Source organism: Petromyzon marinus, chromosome 5, assembly GCF_048934315.1.
Source record: "Petromyzon marinus isolate PM22_M1 ecotype Great Lakes invasive population chromosome 5, UKy_Petmar_22M1.pri1.0, whole genome shotgun sequence".
NCBI lineage: Eukaryota > Metazoa > Chordata > Hyperoartia > Petromyzontiformes > Petromyzontidae > Petromyzon > Petromyzon marinus.
The window spans coordinates 12,893,083-12,917,794 of record NC_133671.1 but is presented as its reverse complement, the minus strand read 5'-3'; the positions used below and the strand labels follow the sequence as shown (position 1 = coordinate 12,917,794).

Genomic DNA, 24,712 nt, shown 5'->3' with positions numbered 1-24,712 from the left:
GGTAACACACTAGCCGGTGAAGGACTGAAATCCTGCAGTGCCCGCAAGGTCCCCCTGCTCAAGAAAGCACATATACATGCCCGTCTGAAGTTTGCCAATGAACATCTGAATCATTCAGAGGACAACTGGGTCAAAGTGTTGTGGTCAGATGAGACCAAAATGGAGCTCTTTGGCATCAACTCAACTCGCCGTGTTTGGAGGAGGAGGAATGCTGCCTATGACCCCAAGAACACCATCCCCACCGTCAAACATGGAGGTGGAAACATTATGCTTTGGGGGTGTTTTTCTGCTAAGGGGACAGGACAACTTCACCACATCAAAGGGACGATGGACGGGGCCATGTACCGTCAAATCTTGGGTGAGAACCTCCTTCCCTCAGCCACGGCATTGAAAATGGGTCGTGGATGGGTATTCCAGAATGACAATGACCCAAAACACACGGCCAAGGCAACAAAGGAGTGGCTCAAGAAGAAGCACATTAAGGTCCTGGAGTGGCCGAGCCAGTCTCCAGACCTTAATCCCATAGAAAATCTGTGGCGGGAGCTGAAGGTTCTAGTTGCCAAACGTCAGCCTCGAAACCTTAATGACTTGGAGAAGATCTGCAAAGAGGAGTGGGACAAAAATCCCTCCTGAGATGTGTGCAAACATGGTGGCCAACTACAAGAAACGTCTGACCTCTGTGATTGCCAACAAGAGTTTTGCCACCAAGTACTAAGTCATGTTTTGCAGAGGGGTCAAATACTTATTTCCCTCATTAAAATGCAAATCAATTTATAACATTTTTGACATGCGTTTTTTTCTGGATTTTTTTTGTTATTCTGTCTCTCACTGTTCAAATAAACCTACCATTAAAATTATACACTGACCATTTCTTTGTCAGTGGGCAAATGTACAAAATCAGCAGGGGATCAAATACTTTTTTCCCTCACTGTAAAACAATCCCATTCGTGTAATGAAGATTTTAAAAGATATGTTTCAAAATATATGAAAAATTAGATTTGGTCGTATTAAAATATTGCAGAAGTAAATGCACACAGCCTCAATATGACCCTTATCCGTCTTTGACCAAGAGACAAGGGTTATTTTGAGACACATATCAGTGACATGATTTTTGCAAATATACCGCATGATTAAAGAGCTACTGAACATAATCAGTAATTGAGGAGGCGGGGCAGTGGCACAGTGGTGAGCACACTGTGCTAGCAACCCGGAGACCTTAGTTCTAATCTACGGCTAACATCGGTTGGGGCTTAAATCGCAACCAGTCCTGGGCCCCCATTTTACCAACCCGCACTCATCAGCATGGTGAAGTATGGTTAAACAACTCCATGACTCACAAGGCCTCGAGAATCATTTTTACATCAGTGGACCGACAACTGAAATTCAACGAGGGTTCAATATTCTTAGTTTTTTCGGTAAAGTCACGTTGAAGAGAAACAACAAAATAATAAAATATATATAAAACAATAAAAAATTCTCACGACGTTTCGACCATAACTCAAACAGTCATCTTCAGGTGTGTAAGGTGTGTAAGGGTTCAATAGTTTAAATATTTTTAGATACCTCAATCCATTCCTGTTTTTCTTTCTCGCTCCTGTGAAGCAAAAACATGAAGTAATGAGTTCACATTCCAGCCTGCATTCCAAACATTGCAGGCTAACAATCAGTGGCATGATGTCATGGTGGTATGGCCAAACAAAAGTTCATCTACAATAGCACAGAGGGTATATCTCATAATCATTATCCATCTCTTTACACACACACACACACACACATTGTTGTGACCAATGTACCTGGAATGTACCCAATATCTTCAGATCTCTGAAACTATGCAATATTCAGTCTGCATAGCATAGCCCATGCATGGGCAACCACGATGCACATAGCAAGGGTTACAGGCTGAGGGACCGCGCTGTCAGCAGAGGACAGTGAAAATCAATTGCTGCACTACACTCTGCTTCAAAGTCTGTTGCCCACCTTCACCAAACACCCCAACCGACCAGCATATTGAAGTATGGTCAAATAACCCCTAAGATCCGCACGGCGTGGATTGACAAAAGTGCCGTGCGTGTCTTTAGTCTCCATCGAGATCGACAATCCCTGCCAATATCTCAGGAAGCGTGCACGTGCAATGCACCGAGAGTGGGACCACACTGAACACACCTCGCCCGCAGCTCCAGGGCCCTCTGTGTGCCGCACACTTGGAATACGGGGACCGCCTCATGCCGTTTTATGTCGGTAACCTGCGGGCGACACGTCGACACCGTCCTTGAATGCATGATGATGGCTCGGGGAGGGTGGAGGTGAAGGTAGCTGCATTCAACCGTGTTCTATTACGTGGATTGCAGACTGAGTGTATGAATGCGCCACGCATGTACGGTCCCACTCATTAAACATATAGTGCTTGCCACAAATGAAACACAATACCTTCCTGATCTCATCAAGAAGGATAAAACATCAAACGGAGCTGCGGTCATCCTCGCAGCAGCTTTTGGTTGGCCATTGAAGAAAGACGGTCACTGCATTGCGCGCTTTCAGATGCAATTTTCTGCGGCCGTCTGGAGTGCTCTTCCTTTTGATATTAGGAATCCGCTGGAGTAATACGCTTTTAAACCGAGATTTAAAAAAACGCGATTCTAAAGAAATTCGTTTCATGTTTAGTTTGTTGTCCTTCCCATGCACCCCCAATTAGCACGGTTGGCTATGTACGGTGCGAAAGAAGTTTAACATACATACATACATCCGATCTTGTGCAGGGGTTAATTTCTCACTCTTCATTTTCTTCCAGGTCGCTGTGCTCCATGCGAATGGTATAACAAATAGTGTCCAATCAACTTAGCCTCATAGTGTTTCACTTGAGACCAATGCTGTGTTTTCAAGATCATAGCGAAGGGTCCTAGCTCGATTTGCAAATCGAGCTAGCAGGCAGAGCCCCCAGTTCGCATGGCAACCTTGCTGGGCTGACCCCACACCAAAGGGGCCAGGCAGGTTTCTTTAATGGTGTAGCTGCATGCTATTACGTGGGCTGGGCTGCTTTCGAAACCAGTGATGACATCACAGGGTCAACACCTTCACATAGTTCAACTTCAGGGTCAGGTTTTTTGTAAAAAAAAAAGAAAATCCTCATGAAAAAAATACAAAAAAATAACAACACATTTTGCCTTGATGAAGTGTTGGGACATAGGCCCACACCGTGCTGTTAATCCTGGAACACAAGTCGGTTGTTCCTGGGCCGCCAAACCCATTTCTACGATCATTGGAACCTGGAGGCTTGAGCCAGTAAGTGCCAGCATTGTGTCGTGACAGCACATCTGGTCTTCAAATGGAAGACCTGGGTTTGGTTCGTGTGGTTGGGTGTATGTTTGTGTGCCAAGTTGCAAAGGATTAAACTGAACACCTACCTTCATGCCCATGACATCAATCCTGGAGCGGACGCTGAATTTCTGTCCCATCAGCCTGATCTTGGGCGCGCAGTACAGCAGCATGCTATTGAACTGCAAAACAAACAGCACCAGCAGGATGAGCTGCAGCATCAGCAGGGTGCAGACGGATTGAGCCGTGTAACGTAACACCAGATCGATCACGAGACCTACATTTACAGACAATGCAATTTCCTGCTATGTTGTGTAACAATTCACCCTCTCCCCTCTTGCAATTAAATGAATTGTTGCAATTCAGGGTCCCGAATCAATTAACCTTTATTTGTTCCACTGTAGTCAATATAGGGACCTTTCGCAGCTGCAGGGGTCCCGTGAACCCATTACATACCACATATACAACTCAAACGCATATTATTAGGCATGTGAATTAACATACGAGCTGACATACTTAAGAGGTGGCTGGGTCACTCGGAGATTGGAGCAGTGAACGGGTGTAAATTAATATTAATGGTTCCCCGAATATTCAGTGCTGGGGAAATACACAATGGGATTGAACCCATATCACAGCCATGCACGATTATTTACGAGGTTTAGGGTTGTAGGCATCACATTAGTTTTGGTCCATTACATGCACGCTGAGCAACGATTTCACAAGTGACTTTGAAACGTTGGCTTAAGATTAAGGGTTTTTTTGTTGTTGAAAATACCTCAACATAGACGGATATGCTGAGAAAGCTTCCTAACCATTTTAAATTCGAGATGTAATGACGAGTGATGCGTGATTTTTTTTTTATTCAATGATGATGTTGTTACTTAGCAGGGGCACCTCACCAAGAACAGGTATCTCTCTTGCTGGGCTCCGTTGCGGGCAGACAGCTTTAGAATGGGGCCCTCTTTAAGCAGCTCATTGCTGGGGTTAACGATGTCCACCTCTCCATCCAGCTTCTCGTATATGTCCAGCAGTATCTTCACTTTTTCCTGTAACAAAACGTTTATTGTTACAGTGGAAATTTAGCCAAAATTAAGTACACAACCAAATTTCATATATATATTCTTGGTTCTTTCGAATAAAGTCACGTAGAAGGGAAATAATAAAATAATAAAAACAAACCATAATATAAACGTCGTGAGAATTTAATTATATTGTTTAATTTGTATTATTTTATTATTTCCCTTCTACGTGACTTTACCGAAAGAACCAAGAATATGAATCCCTGCAGTCACGAAAGCTTTAAATCGAAATTCAAATTTCATATGATGTTTTTTTTATATTCATTGGTGACCAGGCTTGGTTACCATAAACTCGCTACACTCGAGAACCGAGTGTAATCACAAGTGACTGAAACATTCTGATTCGAACCCAAGATTGTCGTGATGCTGGCTCATCCCTCTGACCCATAAGCCCCCTGGTCACCCCACAGTGAAATTCTTAATAGACTATCAGAGCATCACTTCTGTAGCAGAGCAAACCTTCTGTCGAGAGAATTACGTTTAGGGGTTGAGAATGTGAGCTGCACACCTACCATCTTGCGGATGGCAGCGTTTGAGTGATTGGCTGCAGTGGAGATGATGTCGAGGGACTCTGGACAGACAAAGCACAAATTACAATTTGTATTTACACAATGTCTAAATGCAAACATAGCATCTATAGCTGCTATTTTTATTTTACCAGGTAAAGCCCACTGAGCTACATAGCTCTTTTTCACAAATGACCTGGCCACACATGATAGCTCAATGAAGTAGCTTATCATGTGCAAATTTAGAGCAGCCAAATACTCTAAAGGCACGTTTCTAAATGTGGAGGGGAAAGCCAGAGGACCTGGATAAAAATACAAGTGACCACTGGGAGAACATACAAACTGCATATATAAAGTTATCAGGGTCAAGGTCGGGATCGAACCCACGACTTGCTGTTTACCAGGTGAGTTCATTCACCACCGCGGCGCCATCTCAAGGTGCTCATAGTGTTCAGCAGGTAAACCAGCAGGTTAGTGTAGAATGGTATGCACCGGACATCACAGGTACAGCCACCGCATTAGATAATTATTTGTGCAACGTTCATTCTTTTATTCTGTATATACATACATTAAATTCCAATAGCCACACAATTACCATTTACGGATGTAGGGTGAAGAAGTAAATTGGGTCGTGTTTTTATTGCTTCTTAAAGTAATGAATATACTTATCCACGTTGGTGGTCATATGCATGCTGAGTGACTGAGTGAGGAGCAGATAATAATTAAACCAGCACAATCAGAAAAAATATCAGTTTTTTCAAGTGCATGGTTAATCCATCCACATGTATCCAAGAGTTAACCATACTATTTTTTTTATGAACCCATGGCGCTCATCATGCTGAGAGCGCTTCATGAACATGACCCTATTACACCTGTTCACTCAGGAAAGCCTCACTCAGTCTCAAGACTATTTTGCAGGAGGGTCCTACCAAGTTTTTTTTTTTTTTTACAGTCGGGGACAATGTTGTTGTGTGCAATCCCAATTGAGTCATTTGCAGGCAATTTTTCACATTGGAATGTTTGGACAATATCAGTTAAATAAAAACGTAACTAAGGGAGGAAAACGGAGCGCCCGGAGGAACCCCATGCAGAACAAGGGGGAGAACATAGACACAGAAAGGCAACCGAGTCGGGAGTCCAACCCAGGAACTGCTTGCTGTGGAGGCACAGGTGGCACCACTGTGCCGTCACCCTGCCGCCCGCTGATGGGGGCTAAGTCGAGTCACGTGAGCCGGGGGTGGGAGGGGGGGGGGCTCGTACTCTGGGCATCCCCGCGGTCGGGCGAGTCGAGTGGCAGCCTGCGCAGGTAGTCCTTGAGCAGCAGCTCGTATCGTGGGATCCTCTGCACGGGCTCCAGCATGTGGTGCTGCAGACTCAGGCAGCCGCTCTCTTTCTGCATCTAAACGCGCATGCAGGGGGGGGGGTACAAAAAAAGCAGCAGCAGCAGCAGCAGGACATGGCACACACAGACTGTCGAGGTAAGTGTTGTTTGCGAGCACCTATGAAGGGCGGCAAGGGATACTAGGGTAAGGGTGGCCGACACCACGTGCGGAGGCATTTATCTCCCCAGTGCTGATGTTTACACACTGCACCAGGTACTTATTTAAGGCTGAATCGATCTAGGGGAGGCCCTGGACCGGTTCAGATAATCATCAACAATGTTGGCTGTGAGCGGGAATTGAACTCGGGTCGCCGGCTTAATAGCGTAGCGCGCTAAACGCTGCGCCCCCGGCTCCCCACACAGGCATGCACGCGTGTGTACACCGGGATGAGCACATGTAACCACATGTCGATTCATCGGTCATAACGCTCATAATTAGGCATTGAATTGTCTGTCAATCCAAAACGCATGACTCATGTAAACAATATGTACACTGGGTGGAGCCGTGACGCAGTTGTTAAGGCACTGCACTATGGCCTAAGATACCTGATTATAATTCCCAGCCATGGCCAACATCAGTCGTGCGTGATATCTGAACCACTTGTGGGTCCCTCCCTTCAAAACCCAATGGTAAGCAGCGTGGTGAAATATGGTCAAAGAGTCCACATGGCCGATATGACGTGAGCAGGCCTTCATTCAGCAATGCAATGGCTAATGGCTTAAAAAGGGAAATGTCAGTATATCTGTTGGAACTTCTTTCGCATCGTCCCGTAGTCAACTGTGCTAATTGGAGGTGCTAATCATATGGGAATGTTTCAAACTTGATTTGGAGCTTTCGTGACTGCAGGAATTACTCTTTGGTTCTTTCGGTAAAGTCACGTTTAAAGGAAAAAATAAATTAAATAATAGCATACGACGTTTCGATTGCAAAACAAGCAATCATCATCAGGTACAAATGAAAGAAAAAAACAAACCTAGTAAACTTAGAAGTATAATGCAATACAACAGAGAGTCGGCTAACATAACAGTCAACACTCTACCTAGTTGATTACGTTCTTCCAAAGATTGCTGAATTTGAGAAAGAGATAAAACACAGACAAGGAGACACATAAGCAGAGAGAGATAACACAGAGACGCACAGAGAGAGACACACACATAGGCACACAGAGAAACAACGCCTCTGTGTCGAGGCCTTAAATAGTGGTAACGTTTCATTTAGGCAAATGAAGTGAGCAAAACTTGCACACACGAGAAGAACAAACTTAGAAGCAAGACCAAGAAAACAGTAACAAATGAGATGAACACGAATTGATCGTTGAATACTATCGCATTCCCAAATGATGACAATTCATTGAATAGCTGGAGGAGGTAATATTTGTACATGTCTAAGAATGATGTATCGCAGGGGCAACCTTATTTGTGATGTTGCCGATGTGTTTAGATCCTGACCAACTCTTCTTGTTTGGCCACTCGTGTTTCAATACGATTACAGCAATTTATTTTTAAGTGGATGGAGGATAATTGAAAGAGGGAGCAAAGCCCGACCGTTTCAATCTGTCCCATATTGTCAAAGTAATTTATCGCCATCATTTATAACACACAATAGACCACATTCTTTGGGTCTTTTGGTAAAATCACGTAGATAGGTTCAAAGAAAATTACAAAAACCTACGACCTTTCGATCGCAACACAAGCGGTCGTCATCAGGCAAAGGAGTTAGCCTCTGAAGGCAACATGTTTGTAGAGGTTTTGGGATGGGCGTGGCCTAGTGTATCAGCGGCAACCAGGTTCATGGGCAGTGCACCACTGCCAATGCAGCAGCAGCAACAATGACAATGCCGCACTACTACCAATGCAGCAACAATGACAATGCCGCGCTGATACACTTGGGCCACGCCCATCCCAAAACCTTTACAAACATTTTGCCTTCAGAGGCTAATTCCTTTGCCTGATGACGACCGCTTGTGTTGCGATCGAAACGTTGTACTTTTTTTTGTTATTTTCTTTGAACCTATCTACGTGACTTTACCGAAAGACCCAAAGAATATGAATTCCTGCAGTCACGAAAGCTTTACGTCAAGATTTACACAATAGCCCCTTATTGATTTACACATTATTTTGGTGATGCAGCTGGATTGGCAGTGATGCACATGAGGGGGGGGGGGGGTGCTACATGTGGAGGACGTCAGCTGTTCATGACTATTAATGAGGGGGGCTGACCGACGTGGAGTGACATCACGCGTGGGACAAACAGACATTCTTGGCTCATTATAGTAGTAAATATATAATAGGCAAAGTTTCAGGCATCGGTCCTTCTTAATAGCACGTGAAGAAGGACAAAAAAGTCACCTAATAAAGGTATTTTTTATTTTTGAAGGCAGTGTTATTGACGAATGCGTTGCTTTTTAACCATCAGTGATTTACAAATGATTTACTGCGATTGCAACTAAACTCGGCAATGCAACACAAGCAAGGTGGATGCTGCGTTTGGCCTTCCCAGCGTGGCTCACATTCATCGGCTACCATCCCCAAGCGCAAACCGGCCTACGTCGAGCACCTCGTGAGCGTCGTGCGACGGGAACGTGGTGCACGCGGTGCGCCCACCTGCACTTCGGTGATGATTTTCTTGAATTGCGGCGAGCGCTGCGACCAGATGTCTACGAGCTCCATGGCGCGGTCGAAGCACCTGACGTACTCGCCGTACATCATGAGGAAAGGCGCCAACTTCTGCAGGATGTCTCCTATCCTGGGCGTCTCTTCCCTGCGATGCCACATGGCCAAACAACAAACCGGATCATGCACTTTATGGCAACGCGGCTCTGTGGGTATTGAGCCCAGAGGCGGTGCGACTGAATTGGAATCTACAGGCTGGGCTATGGACAGAGAAGCCCCATTTTACTCCTTGCACCAGGGCTCATGCCAACCATTCTTAGCCACTGAAATAATGTAACCACATGTCGCTATTTCACCAATATAGCCAGAGCATTACAAACATGCTGGTGACTTATTTGAAATGGGGTTTTTTTTGGCCATCATATTGTAAATAGGATGACAAGTAGGAATAGTACAATGATGAGCAATGCACCAATACATTGCAAAATCCTCCTCCACACGATACGGCCAATGAATAAAGTTACTAGAATTGTGGCAACTGCCTGACAATGGTGGTTGTAACTATAAGCAAAACGTCGGTAACCCAATCGTTAAATGTTGTGAGATCGCTCTCCAAAAACACACCACAGTGCTGAAGCAGCGATACATTTCTACGTTCGATTCCGTGGCAACTTTATTAACTGGCCGTGTCGGGTGGAAGAGGGTTCACAGCACACATTTTACTAACGCGATTCTACCCCATCTATTTATTTATTTATTTTGAATTTGATGCAAGTCCGGAGTCCTTTGCTCTTTACCAACTGATACAAACTCGCCACAGCCGAATGGCCGCGCGGGGCCCCACGGTCCGGTGCCCACCAAGAAGGAGGGAGCAAGCCCTCGAGGGTGCGGCACGCACACTCGCTCACCATGCCTCCATGCGGCTTTCAAGCTGCGGCAGCAAGAACTCCTTATGAAACAGGTGGATGGAGGAGATGTTTGAGAAGATGTGGTTGATGGTCTCGACCAGAAACGAGCCTCGGTTGGCCTCCTCCAACAGGCGAGCGTAGAACGCCTATTCGGATGATCACACCCAGAAAACAAAAGCCACTGCAAATTATTTTCCCGCCTCTTCTGCCAAGATATCCAATAAAGACAAATGGTGGAGTGTAAAGGCATCACATCTAAGGTACAAAAAAGTAGGACATACCATGGGAAAAAATATCTCACAAGAGGTGAGAACTAAACGTAAATACATTGTCTTAAGTGGCGCATTGTTACGCCACACACGATAAACCAGGACGTGCACAAGTTACCCCCAAAAGAGGACAATCCTTGTACAACCAAGGATGGGTGGCAACCGTACTGATCTCACACATGCTGCACCTTGTCTAGAAGCTGCAGGCGTTGCACGTAGTTGCGCTCGGTGGTCAGGAGCTCTGTGGCGATGAAGAAAAGCTTCTGCTCCGTGCTCGTCTGGAATGACAGCGGCAGGAATACAAGGGAGAGAACATGGTATTAGCACTGTAGAAAGAAGCACTTCCTTGTAGGCTGGAACTAAAAAAAATACTTTTTCATTAAATCAAAAATATGAAGATGGTTTCTAGAAGTCAATATGAGAATAGTCAAGAATTTGATGTAAATAGGTACACTGTGTCTGGGTTGGAGGGGTGGTACAGTGATTAGCATGCTGCACTCTGAGCCTCGTGAACCGAGAAAAATTGCTGGCCAGAGTGAATGTCAGTGGCGAGTGATATTTGAACTGGCCCTAAGCTGCCCCCCTTCACCAACCTGCAATGACCAGTGTGGTGAAGTATGAGCATGATGAAAAGGTATGAGGTCTTATATAACAATGGAATGAAAATAGATTTCAAATAATTATTGTGTGTGTTTGTAGCCAGCAGTAAGTGCCAGTGTAGAAATAATAAGGGTTTTAGTTTGTGTAGCTGGTCACCTTTTCTGTATCTTTGGATTCGTGGTCATGTGCAGTGGCACTGTTTCTCTCTTCGTCTGACCCCAAGCAGTCCTCTCCATCCTCCCTCTCTTCCTGATCCGAGGGTGACATCAGCTGGAAGCTCCTCACGTTGCCAACTGCGGGTGCATCGTTGACCACCACAATTTCCTCTGGATACACAGGCCTTAGAAGAGGACTGTCCACCAGGTCCTCACCTGAACTCATAGGTGAGATAGGCCAGTCCAATGACTCGCTGTTCAGCTCTTGAGAGTTCTGGACAACTGCCGCAGACTCCTCCACAGGAGGTTCCCCGTGCTGTGCTGCTGGCTCAAAGTCGGGCAAAGTCTTCGCAAAGCCCTTGGCTTGCCGTTTGTTTTCCAAGCCTCTGGAACCTGATGCCGGTAAGCAGGGCCTATTGTCTTTGTGCGGCACTGAGGTGCCGCATCCTGCCACGTGCGTGCTTTCTTGGCCTAGGAGCCTACGCTGATCCTTGCGCTGGTCGAGAGAGTGAATTTCAACGACCCTGAAAGACACGGACCAAACACAACAAAGTTTTTTTTTTTCACAGGTGCATTGTTTCGTGCATGCGTTAAAGCATCTAAATAGCAGCCATACTTTCAGAAGCACCCAAAGTTTGGATTGAATGAAGTCAGTAAAATTGAAAGGACAATAATTTACAGCCATTTGTCAATCCACTGTTGGATGAAGGGGCCCTCAATGCACCATTGAATGCTGTGGTGAGGGCCTCAGGATCAATTCAGATATCACTCACTGCTGATGATAGCCATGGTCTGGAATCAACCTTGGGTCACATTCATGCATGGTTTTTATTTCCTTCCATGGTTTGCGTTATGGTCGAAACGTCGTGAGAATTTTTATTGTTTTATATATATATATTTTATTATTTTATTGTTTCCCTTCAACATAACTGTACCGAAAGAGCTAAGAATATGTTGCGTTCCCATTTAGTGGTGCTTTGTCTGCGATACAGTAATTGTGTTCACCGATTCACGTTTGGCACAAATTCTACTCACGGTATACTAAGTAGTGGTTGGGATTAAGTTTCAAACAGTTCTTTGTTAAGTTTCATGCTAAAAAAAAGGAGTTGGTAATTTCATTTCATGATTATATAACATGTTACCTAAGACCAAGGAACAGTAAACCCCTGCTTTGGCAGAGTTGAGTGATTACGGCTGTATTTCATCCATACACAGGTGGCCTTTTGAAGGTTGTCCTATCACTCTGCACACAGTATTTATTAATTAGTTCATTCCCTTTGATTTCATCAGACGATAAACCAATAAGGCTTGTCGTCTTTATTGCAAGGGGTGACCCGGGTCAACGTATCACAACTACAGTGCAGTTCGGACATAAAGAGCTCTCAGGTATCAAGAGGAGATGTTTAGTTGCTCATCAGCAACAGACACAAACTCTCAAAACAAGCAAAAAAATAACCCCGTATGACTCTCTGTGCATTTGTATACGTTGCGTATTTTCTATGTTATGTTTTCATTTTACAACCTTTTGTCAATTCATTGTTGGATGATGGCCTCCGCATGTTATGTCAGTCACGGGAGGTTGTCTGACCGTACTTCACCACTCTGGTCAGTGCAGGTTGGTGAAGGTGGTGGGTGCCAGGGACTGGTTTAGATATCACTCGCCACCGGTGCTAGACATGGCCTGGAATTGAAATCGGTCACTGGTGAGGTTTCCAGCTCTGTGGCTCAAAAAATTGGGAGATACAATGGAAATAAGAATATCTCACAATACCGGAAGAGGGGAGCGCTACATGTAAACGCATTGCGTTGAGTGCTGCATTATTACGCAAATGACAATAACCGGGACTTTCAATATCCTGGCAAAACGTACACATTTCCCAGGACATCTACATTAAAGAGGACAATACTGGAAAAACCAGCACAGGTGGAAATTCTTAGTGGTTGGGTTCACAGCATGGTGTTCCAACGACTATAATGCAGTGAATGTTCTCAGCATGCGAGGTTTTTAAAAACATTTTCAGTGCAGCTCCTCAGTGACTGTAACGGGGAAGAGTTGTCAGACCCATTGAGAGGCTGCCCGGGCCTAACAGAGAGAACTGTGCCACGCCGCACTCACTCAGAAGTAGAGTGGCGCTTGAGATCCTCTTCGATCTTGCCCACGAGTGCCCTCACATTGACCCTCTTCGTGAGGCTTTGCTGCGATAGGCGCCCTGCATAAATCACCGACCCACGTCCCTTCACCACTGTTGTGCTCTCCGGCCCTATTGAAGCTGCTGTTGCCGCTTCTGCTGACGCCGATGAGGATGATGATCCAAATGCAGCTGGTGGTTTACTCCTTAATCCTTTAGGGCCCTCAGGAGCTAGCCTATGAATGCTGTCCACTGTGCCAGCATCACCAGCATTGGCGCTGCTCATTTTGTTGAGACTTCGAGCTAAACCTGCTGTGCTGCCACTGCGGTCATCCAAGCTTTTCGATATCACTAAGCGTTTGCCGGACTTCAGGCCAGAGTTGCAGTTAACCAAGCTCGGAGGCTCTGCATGAAGCATATCCACGTGCTTGTCGTCGGCATATTTCAATTTCCCAGACCTCGGTTGTGTTTGCTGTGGTCCGGCACTGTGTGGGATAGCGCCGTTGGATTTTCTTTGCCCAGTAAGTGCCGTGACACCGGCCATTGGGGATTCCAATCTCGGCGAAAAAGTTTGTCGATTACATTTGTGTCCCTTGTCCATGGCGCTCGTGGCCAAACTTTCCCTGTGGCTCTTAGTCACAGCCGATGTGTTCACACTCGATCCTCGTCCCGGCAGTGCTCCATAGCCGTTTAAACCGCGACTGCCCACCGGAGCGGCACCTCCTACCGTCACGAAGTCGCGCCCCGTGTGAGCTGTCCTGTCGTCGGGATGCTTCCACGTGGAGGTGTCACTGGCAGTAGCTGACGGAGCGGTCGTGGCATAGCTGGACCTGAGCGGGCGAGCAGACGACGTTGGTCCTTTGCGCATGAGATGGGCCTCGGAGCTAAGCCGCATGTCTCCAGGGGTGATGGTCTCAAGACTGTCATCGATTGTCTGGTCAGAACTAAGTCTGGGGGACGACTGCGAGATTTTTGCAAGGGTGCTGTACTCTCTCGTGAACGCCGGTGAGTGGGTGTCCACTGCAGTGAAGCTTTTGCCGGACCTGGCCTCCAGCCGAACGGGGCTGTGCTGCTGGTGATGGTCTGGGGATGGAAGGAACAGCAGAACAGACAGGCAGGCAGTAGGTAAAACACATATAACAACAACAGAGACAACAGACTTTTGGGGCAAGTGCTGTTAGTGAACATCTATGACGGCTAGCACAGCGTATGAGGTGGTGGATTTGGCCAGTTGTCGTTGTTTCACCCTTGCTGTTGGTTACACACTGTATCAGGTCGTCATTTAAGACTGAATCGACCTCAGGGAGGTCCAGGAAAATTTCAGAAAGTGCCACTGATATGAGCCATGGCCAGAAATTGAACTCAGGTGGCTGGGCTCATACAGCAACGCGGGAAGAACTACCGATCCCTCTATCACACGCACAAACATAACGCAGACATTAATAATATGGAAACACACGTGTGTGCATTGTGTACACACGTGAAAATACAGCATAGCATGGGCAGAAGTTAAACATAACTTGGAAACACACACACACGTGTACTTAAACTCACACGTAATCTCCATGTGCTACTCAGCAGTTTTATTGCAATGCTGAAAAATCCGTACTAACCCATGTGCGGACCAAGTGTTAAAACGATTCATGTTAGTTACAAATTACACATTGTAGTTGGACAAGCATTATGTCAATCCACTGCTAAATGACGGTCTCCATAAGCAATGCAGGTCAAAAGGGGTTATTAAACCGTCCTTCACACCACGCTGGTCAGTGTGGGTTGATATACCGTAGGTGGCACGGTTACCACCTGTCTTGGTGGTGGAAAGTCAGGTGGCCAGAATATTATCTCACAATGCCAGAAAATGTGAGGACTATGTTTTAATGCATTGTCTTTTGGGGTGTATTATTAAAAACTGACAAAAACTGGAACTTTATATCCCAGAAAGACCTCCACATTTCCCAGGACAACTACGACAAAACACAAGATGATCCTGGGAAGACCAGAACAGGTGGCAGATTTGGCATGAGGGAGCAATGACAAGGTGATACATGCAAATTATCGTTACCAGGGGGAGGACAGTGAGAGATGTAAACATAGCACTGTAAGGTCTTAACAATAAATGTGATAAGTGATAACTTAAGTGATAACGCTAACGTAAAACATATCTTGTAAATAAAAAAAATCATATACATGGGAAAATATTATACCAATCAAGATTTTTACTTACTCTGGCAATCTTGTAAATCACTCATTTTACATCTTCTCATCACCATAAACCATCATTGTTATCAACCATTGCCTATCTACTGCTGGATGAAGGCCTCCCCATGCCAATGCCGTTCCCCCCAATTCCCCTCGCTAATAAATATGAACTGGTCTCTTCCCGTGGTGGTCATACTCTTAGTGGCCGGCGTTCCCTCCTATGGCTGCTATTCCGTTGTCAGTCTCCAATCAGCACGGTTGACTACGTACGGTGCAAAAGAAGTTCAACATACATGCATGCGGTCTCGACCATCTGCTATCTTCCCTTCTCGCAATAGGTCCTGCCTAAGCGCAGTTACTTCTCTGCACATCCTATACAATGTCTTTAATTTTCATGTGTTTCTTGACACACGTGTATATATGTCCATATATAGGTATGGAATGCACTGTAACTCTACGTGTTGTCTCCATGGGTTCCAATCTGGTGAAATAAAGGTAAACTATAGCTATTATTATAATTTTGTATTCCTATTTAATTAACAACACTGAATGTCTTTTCTTGCAGCCCATTTGTCAACCCACTGCTGGATGTACTCACAATCGCAAGTGATGTGGCACTGCACAACAATCGTGAAAACAAGTGCACAAAATAAACGTGGATTTCTGAACAATGCAGTTTGCTTCCTGATGCACACTGTGTGCAGGAAGTAAGTGTTAGCTGTGCTCATTTTTCTTGCGGGCCAACAGTTTGGGGTTATGAAGATAAGCTACATTCCAACGATCTCACCTATTTTATTTTCACAAAACCAACTCGATCCGTTCATAACAACTTCCAGTTTCTAGCTATTTAATCAAAACATTTATATGCATCATTTGCTAAGAGATTCCAAACCGAAATTTGCCAGTGAGTATGACAAACAAGCTCATCTGTTTTGGGCCTCCAAGCGACGGGATGATTTCACTCCACTCTGTAGAACACGGCAAGCTGGAAAAACCCGTTCATTCAACACACAAGGACATTGGATTGCCCAGACCACATCTGAAATTTTTAATAAAAAACACTGCATTGCAAGTGGTTACATTTACACACCCTTTCTGTGACATTGTGTGGGAGCCGAGTGTCCTATGACGTTACTCCAATATATCTAAGGGGTTATCTTGGACAGAAGCTTTACCTTCAAGTCCAACATTAAACAGATCTGTGAAATTAGCAAATCAAGAATTTCCCTCCTTTAGAAATTGTTCTGCGAACTGCTGCACTATCACTTATCTACTCAGTAGCAGAGTACCGTGATCCAAGCCTGGTCCGGGAACGCATACACAAAACTGCTAGATGTGCAATTAAATAAGGCAATGCGCCTCAAAACACTGAAACTGACCACCGATCCCCTGTCTCCGTGTTCTGATGAACATTCTGCCACCAAATGTTTGCAGAGACATCGCACAAACTGCAAGGGAGTTTACACGTGTTCTTCCCAACAACAACAACAACCAGGACCTCACCAATTGCACCCTGCTGACAACTCCATTCCCAAATGGAGCTGATATGTGATGCACGCCGATAGTTTTCATTCATCAGAGGCCTCCTGAGCTGGTTGGGAACCAAATCTCTTGCTTGGTTTCCCGATCCCTAGCACGATCACCGTCCCCTGATATGTTTTTACCCTCCCTTGGCTTGCACCAAAACCACTGGTGTTTTTTACAGTATTCCATTGTCACCATAAACACATGTTGCCTGAATTATCGTATTGCTTGGGTCTCCTTCGTCTCTTGAAGTTGTTCCAAGAAGGTATTTTTCCATGCTTCGAATAACATGTGATAAGTGATCACGCTAACCTGAAACACAGCTACTCTTCACAAGTATACAAAATAACAAAACATTGAACCACATTGAGCATCAAACTCAGCATATTGTGAAAAGGTCTAAGAAATAATAATTTTGGTGCTTCATGATACGTTTCTTTGTGGTGAGATCGTATACAAAGATTAGATCATGTCAGTATCATGCAATAATATACGATTTAACCCAAAATAAGCGAATTATGAATTATATTAGTTGCGAAAGCCTACCTATGGCATTTTGGTGTCGGACTGCTGCAAAATCCACCCTTGACACCACTTATTCGGTCACCATCGCTAAATTTATCATGGAAAATTTCCTGGGGGCCCCCTTAACCCCGAAACCACCATACCACCACTCAACGTCACCCCCCCCTGAACTATATTTTTCGGGGCTCAACCATGGATAAACCCCTCAATGCTATATCACCCTGGATTAATTATACATTTCTATCGCTAAATATTGCAAAAATATAAGTCTTTGCTATCAGCAAAAAGTCCACTTTCAGTAAAGACTCAACTTTGATCATGCACCTCCTAAACTTGGGAGATTACACTGGCTGAGTGTAGAACCTTGGATTGTCAAATGCTGCCAAGCTCTCGTTCAATACCCACATCTTTCAACTATGCATGACCTTCTTCTCCCATCGACAATACACCTTCTGCATCGAGCACTTCCTTGCCCCAGCTGCTGCAGATACCCTCATCCTATTTGGACTTGACTACTGCAACTTTCACCTCTATGGTCTGCCCACATCGCCCCCAGCTCCAAACTTCAGATGATCCAAAATACTTGGGCTAGACTACTCATAAATGAGACCATAGCAAAACTCACTCACAATTTAACTACCCTCACCATCTTAAGGATCCTCCCTGGGCTCGCCTTTACAAGCATGTTCAGATGTGCTTCTGCGGCCGTCTGGAACGCTCTTCCTTCCGGTTTTAGGAAGCCACTGGAGTTATGCATTTTAAAACTAGACTGAAACCTAATTTCTTTAGAACTGCTGTTTGTGTTTAGTTTGTTGTCCTTCTCCCGCACCTCATATTAGCACGGTTGGCTACATTTTGCTCTACATCCCCCCTTCAGTTGCTCTCCACAAAAGTAAGCAATGCTTTCTGTTGAAAACGTCCAATCGACCTTCACTCTATGGGAGGTCACTCATTCTCCTCAGATTCCCTCGTAGTTTGGAACTCCCTCTTCCGAGCCATCGGCGATGTCGACTCCCTACCTCTGTTTAAGTCCAGGCGACATACACTTCCTCTGCTCTGCTCATAACTGTCTCTTGTCGTAAAGAGTAAATACATTTCGTATTATATATATGTACACATACTCACAACTAACATTTCCCCGTGATGCCCATCCCACTGATGAAGTTTTATTGACATTCTCAATCAATTTAAAATGTTACGTGCCAATATCGATCTAAATGATATATAAATGCTCACAGAATGTATAGTATCGTATATTGCTGCTTGACTAAATCATGTGGTATCACACATCTCAGACACATGTCACTGCACATCCAATAACTCCTAACCCACATGCTCAAGTTAACATCGTCATGTCCCACACGCATATCAGCACAAGTCCCCGTGTGCCATTATTTAAGTTGACTTCTCTCAGGCACAGCAAAACATAGAGCATTTCTTTAGAAGCCAACTGTAAGAACGCACTTGGAAGAATTGAAAGTGCAGTACAACACAGTAGTACTGTATTTGGAAAACCACCTAAAACCACATTCTTTCATATTTGTTATCGTTTTAAAATACGCTTGTGTAAAATTACGCCTCCTTTTTCCCGCCCTCCCACACCCGTGCCAAACACATGCAAATCGTTAAAGTTTGAAACACATAACAGTCTTGTGTTTACACCACAGGAAGCTATGGACTTGTTTTGGGCACTGGAGAATTTAATAATACTGTAATGCCAAGTATTTACCTAGGAAAACCTCACTCGGGCCCAGCATTGGCATTAGCACGGTTGGCTACGTACGGTGCGAAAGACGTTCAACATACATACGTACATGCGTTGGCCAATACCTTTAATGAGTGGCATGTGGGAAGAAACTGAAGAAGCGAAAGAAACCCACCACACGTATACGATCTGGTGACACTCAACGCTACCATCTCCTGGCCACCTCGCAGTCCCACTCCTGCAACACCTGGCAAGCCACGGTGGTAGCCGACCCAAGTGCTTTCCAGGATTAACCCCGACTGGCTCCAGATCTGACGAGATCCAGCATTAGCAAGGTCATTTGGCTGTAGGCGATTTGTGGAAGGCAGAAAGTTAGGCATCCCCCAATAGATACTTTATGACCTGATTGGCTAAGTCGGTGAAATTAATACGTGCCCATGAAATTTCCCGCTTGGCTCAGCACTCTAATTCCTGTCACTACTGTTTAATCTACCACAGAAGTATATCACTGGTTATGGCCACTTAAGTACTAGTTGGTACAGCTACGATCTCTCCACTGCTGGATGAAAGCCTCATTAAACCACCACCACCGCTCAGTCTTGCGATGTAACAATCCAACTAGGACTTGAACACCAGCTGATTTCATCCCTCGATCTCGGTTGTGGACATACTCTCAAGAGTAAATTATTTACATTGGTCTGCATTTCAGAATGTGCTATTATGGAAATATGTATTCAAAATAACGACATATGTAAATGTGACATATCGTATTTACATAATACCATAATAAAATAATGTTACAGACTTTCTAACAAAAAACATTCATTGCTGCAGTAATTGCCATTATTATTGTTTGGAAATGTACGAGCTGTTATTGTTGAAATATTGTGTGTTCAGAGTACGGTGATTATCACTATTACCCTTTCAGTATCATAAAAACAACAAAATGCTGTCAAGTTAACATTAACATTAGCCCTGCTTGTAATGCGCAAACGTTATCCGTGCACTTGCAAGGCCCAGATTCGGTCATGTGATCCTGTAAAGGGCACAACACAACACTGGAGCTGGGGTCAGCACGCTGACTATTGTTTGTAAAACAAAACGCTTATCTCACCAACGGGGGGGGGGGGGGCTTCGAACAAAAATGTTTGTTCTCATTTCAGGCTGAATCTAATCTCCAAAAACTCAACACGTTCATCAAGAGGCACTGTCCGAAAGAGGAAAAAAATATCTACGCGCAAAAACATCACCTATTTTTATTTTATTTTGGGCAGTGGCCCTAAAAGTCATCCATAATATATTGGTTTTCCTCTGGAGGGTACTGTTTACTGATGAATTTGTTGAGTTTTTGTTGCGTGTGATTATGCACCACTGCCAATGCATTATCACATTGTTTTGTCGACTCTAATCTAGACTTCACTGAGCTTGGTATTATTCTTTTATTAGAGTGCTATCGTTTCCATGGATATCGCCTTGACATCCGAGATGCTCATTTGTAATTCTCATCTTCTTACAGCTTTCACGGTACGCGGGGCTTGGCATTTCTGTATTAAGCTGGTATCGTGCCTATGTTCCTGTTTTGAAATAAAACGTGGGAGTCTCAATGTATGCTCGCTCATCTAGTCACAACAACGTTTGCTGTCTGTACATTGCACGGGTCCGTTCAGGCTATGGTCGGTGTTGTCTCTAGGGGGTTTCGTAGCCACGATACTTGTACGGTGATCAGAGGCTATACGAACGGATCGCTTCGTCACATACATCCAACACCTTCATATATTTCCACACATATGTTACGTCAGATACGGAAAAAGCAAGTACAGTACAAATAATATAATTTGAGAAAATAAAAATGTTAATGTGGGTAAAACAGCTGCAGTCACACAAAACATTCATACCTTAACAAGACTATTGAATTGTTTCTGATATAACACACGCAACATGTTCAAATAACTACATTATGAGCTTTGTATATGAATGTAGAGACATATTTGCGTAAAAACTTAAATACTAACAGAGGGACAGCCAGGGTAGAGAAGTCACCCAAGCGTTCGTCCACTGGGCGGATGAATCGATGGAATCTGCTCACGCAAGTCCGAGCAGGCTTTACTACATCGCAGGATCTAGATACATCGACATTATAAGGAGAACCTTCAACCAAGTCTCTATTGGCCATGACTGCTGCTAACGAGACTGATTTTAATTGATCAGCAATGTCAAGCGGTGACTTTGAGGCCACCTTGAGGATAATTCATAATGTGAACCTTATGGCGGGACCCATAAGCTCCCGGCTCTCGCATGAACTGCGTTGCGACGTCATTTTATGTCTTTTGAAGGCGAACGACACGGCAATCTGTTCCTCTCGACGAGCTCTACACGATGCGCTCATCAAAGTTTCAAAGTTTTGTTTCTCTTGCGCATTCGACCTCGCTGCTGTGCTTGGACGACGCGACAACGGAAGAAACATCATTACGATTTTGACTTCCGTTTATCTGGGACAGCGGGGTCCCGTCATGAGGTTCATGTTTAGCCCTCGTCAGTTCTGGTCTTGTGCTCAAAACTGTAACATACAATCCTAATGCTGGTGGTCCAAAACCACGCGCCGTTCCATGTGCTTCACATTAATCCCGTTTCGCTGCTATAGTGTACACAACTGTACACCCCTGGGGCTTTGCATGGAAACATGAGAAGTCGTTCTTAAGTGGAATTTCTTTAATTCAATCACCCTTTTGAGATGTATCGTGGCCTGCCAGCGGTCACCAATGTCATCTCACGTTACGCAGATATATATGGGTGCTGTTACTGCGGTACTATTTCGGACATCATGCGGTGTGATCAAACACAGAATTCATGCTTTTTTGTGTTTAGTTTGCTGTCCTTCCCCCGCACCTCCGATTAGCACGGTTGGCTGCGTACGGTGCGAAAGAAGTTTAGCATAGAGTCCATACTAACGAGAAATTATATTGTCACAGACGCTCTTTTGTGAGAGCACTTGCACAAAATATTTTTTTTTGCGTGGGGACTAATTTCTCTTATTTAATTTTCGAGAAATGTAAAGGAAATACAAGGCTCTAAAAATAAGTCGCTGGTAGTATCTTTTCTTATTTTGCCATTGCGACTCGGCTGTTATCAAGCAGAAAGATCTCTGGGCTTGGTGTGGGCTGTACCAGCTTGTATACATACAAATCACACGAAGGTCATGTCCTCCGTGCACGAGGGTCACATTGACAAGACATACTGTTGATAACACACCCTCACCGACATATGCCGCATGTACTGTTATTAAACACTGATACAATAATATCACATCATCACCGTCATAATAACAATAATGTATTCCATGTGTTGCAAAGCATCGCAATATTAAAAACAAAACAAAAACTCTCCCGGAATGTCATGAAATAACTAATGCACCAAAAGCAAATTTCCAATCAACCAACTCTGACACATCAACCATTCCCACGCATCTCGAACAGAAGTTAAAGTCCAACCGGACGGATGAGAGTTCAGGCAGCTGCGCAAGTGGACAACATCATCAACAACAACATCAACAACAATACACAACAACACTCCCACGTATGGTAAACACGCCGGGTGTATTGTCGTGTATTATTACTTTCCGTGGCTTATTACGGAGCGGAGACAATATTTTCAAGAGGAAGGCGAAGAGGGGGGGGGGGGCATTTTTTCGTACATTTTTACAGCAAAACTTCACCGAAAGTGAAAGTGGTGTGGGTGACTAAACGTCGCAACCCACTGATCCCGAGATAGAATGAGAATATTGATTCTAACTGGAGGAATCCGATTAGCTGTAAAGCTCTTTTGCACATATGTTCAGTCGGGACAGGTCAGAACGTTACAACAACAAATACAAAAACACCACAGGAGTGCAAAGTACAGGTCAGGTAAATAAATCACTTAAAATATACAAAATAAACTACCTTTTAAAAAAAAATCCTACCAGGTCATGCCCACTCAGCTATTCGCTTGACTTTCAGTAACAGGCGGCCGCGCTCACTCACTGACCTGATGATGACGATGATGATGAAGGTGGTGGTGGTGATGGTGGTGGTACGCTCAGCACAAGCAGCTTAACAACAGAATCCGCCTTCCCCTCTCCCTGGTGCCTCGTCCACCTCTCCGTGGTTGGGTTGGTAGTGGTTGTGTTGGTAGTGGTAGTGGTGGTGTTGGGTGACCACGGTCCCGACGCCGAGACGAGGCCAGGCCGCGCAGGCGATCCCGTGCCGACCAAACAGAACCACATCTCGGGCGCCCGGTGCCCTTTGACGTGGCCATCCCCGTCGCCAACACCCCGGCGGCACTCGGAGTTCACGAACACACGCACGACCGGCGGCTGCTGTGGCTGCTGCTGCTGCTGCCCCTCTCCTTCCCGAGAGCCATGCCCTTGCGACACCAACGCCTTGACCGCGAACATTCCCCCGGGCCGGAGGCGGTCACCCCGGGGTTGGGAGGGCCCTCTGTCTCTCTCTGTCTCTCTCTCTGTGTCTCTCTCTCTCTGTCTCTGTGTCTCTGTCTCGATTCCCCGGGGCCAACGCGACCACCCCGTGGGCTCCCCGGGCCGGCCACCACCTCTGCCGAGATCTCCCCCACCGCCACCCACGGACGAGCGCGTACGATCAGCAACAACAACAATAACAACAGCTGATTCGGAGCCGCGAGACTCGATGTCCGTCGTTTTTTGTTATTTCGCCGTCAGATTTACGTTCGACATCAGCTCGACATCACCGAAACCACCACCACTACCCCTCCCCCCACGCCACTCGTATCGCCATCCTCACTCGAGGGCTGTCGATCGCGCCAAAGTTTTCAGGAAATGTAACCTTTGTACCCATCGCCCCCACCGCCGCCGCGTGCGACGCACTCGCAAATGCCGACAGGTTACCGTGACGACTGTGGTGGTGGTGGTGGGGAGGGAGGAGGCGTGGGTAGAGTGGGAGGGTCGGGAGGTGCAGTCGCCCGTGGCTACCCCCCACCCCACCCACCTCCACCTTAACGCAATGGGACAGGTGTAGCACAGCAACAACAACAATAACAAAGAGGGCCCTCTGTCACCTTGACCGTCAAGCCAGGTGTGTTTTGTTAACGTATACCGTGCCGTGGCCCTAAATCACCGCGACACGGGGAGGTTTTGTTGTTGTTGTTTGTTTTTATCGTACGTGGCCACTCACTCGCCATGCGGACACGTTGGGTTGATTTCTGGTTTTTGTTTTGGTCCTGTTTCTTACATTGCGTGGTTATTTGGCGCGGGGGGTTTTTAAAAAAAAAAAATCCGCTACGTGCGCTGTTACGTGGCACGGTTCACTCCGACGTTCTTATTTCCAGGCACGTTGAGCCGTGCGATTAAGTGATCCATTCGGACTTGCGAAAGAACCACCGTGTCAGAGAACGGCTCACGGAAGCAGATGTCACAGAGCTACGGTGCAGTACTTCTGAAATAATTCAAAGTGCTTTCGGGTCCACGCCGTGGGGACAATGGAGCAGCACTCTTATCACCCACGCTGTTAGTGACAGGAAAAGCTCTTCACATTGCGGTAAAAAAAAAACAACGATAATTTGGATTACCAGAGCTGGAATTGATCCTCAATTGGAGTGCACAATAAATGTTAACGTGCAGGGTTTTTTGGGGGGGGATTGTAGTCATGGGTTTGACTGGGCTGAAACCATCAACTAACTGCACTGGAAACCCCGGTTTAATCACAGACGGCTGAAAATCTGCAGTTAAACCGAGGTTCTAATCAGTGTCAGCACAGTGTTCCGGCCTCTGCTGAACAACCCGGCCACCTCCC

The 24,712-nt window shown here is 45.4% G+C and overlaps 1 protein-coding gene across 2 annotated transcripts in view; it reads right to left on the bottom strand.

Moving 5' to 3' along the window:
• Positions 1 to 24,712, bottom strand: part of LOC116939070 (FYVE, RhoGEF and PH domain-containing protein 4-like) — a 49,334-nt gene that overhangs the window by 10,019 nt on the left and 14,603 nt on the right. The window contains exons 1-12 of one of the 2 annotated variants that reach the window (XM_032946974.2): positions 22,932 to 23,939; positions 12,940 to 14,035; positions 10,825 to 11,347; positions 10,257 to 10,346; positions 9,800 to 9,945; positions 8,883 to 9,039; positions 6,158 to 6,296; positions 4,904 to 4,962; positions 4,212 to 4,358; positions 3,402 to 3,494; positions 2,164 to 2,243; positions 1,564 to 1,594 (exon numbers count right to left, since the gene is read on the bottom strand). In XM_032946974.2, the coding sequence (XP_032802865.2) occupies positions 1,564 to 1,594; positions 2,164 to 2,243; positions 3,402 to 3,494; positions 4,212 to 4,358; positions 4,904 to 4,962; positions 6,158 to 6,296; positions 8,883 to 9,039; positions 9,800 to 9,945; positions 10,257 to 10,346; positions 10,825 to 11,347; positions 12,940 to 14,035; positions 22,932 to 23,340 (2,970 nt within the window). In that variant the 5' untranslated portion in view covers positions 23,341 to 23,939. Of the gene's footprint in view, positions 1 to 1,563; positions 1,595 to 2,163; positions 2,244 to 3,401; positions 3,495 to 4,211; positions 4,359 to 4,903; positions 4,963 to 6,157; positions 6,297 to 8,882; positions 9,040 to 9,799; positions 9,946 to 10,256; positions 10,347 to 10,824; positions 11,348 to 12,939; positions 14,036 to 22,931; positions 23,940 to 24,712 lie in introns of those variants that run through there. The other variant, XM_032946975.2, reaches the window with a different exon arrangement.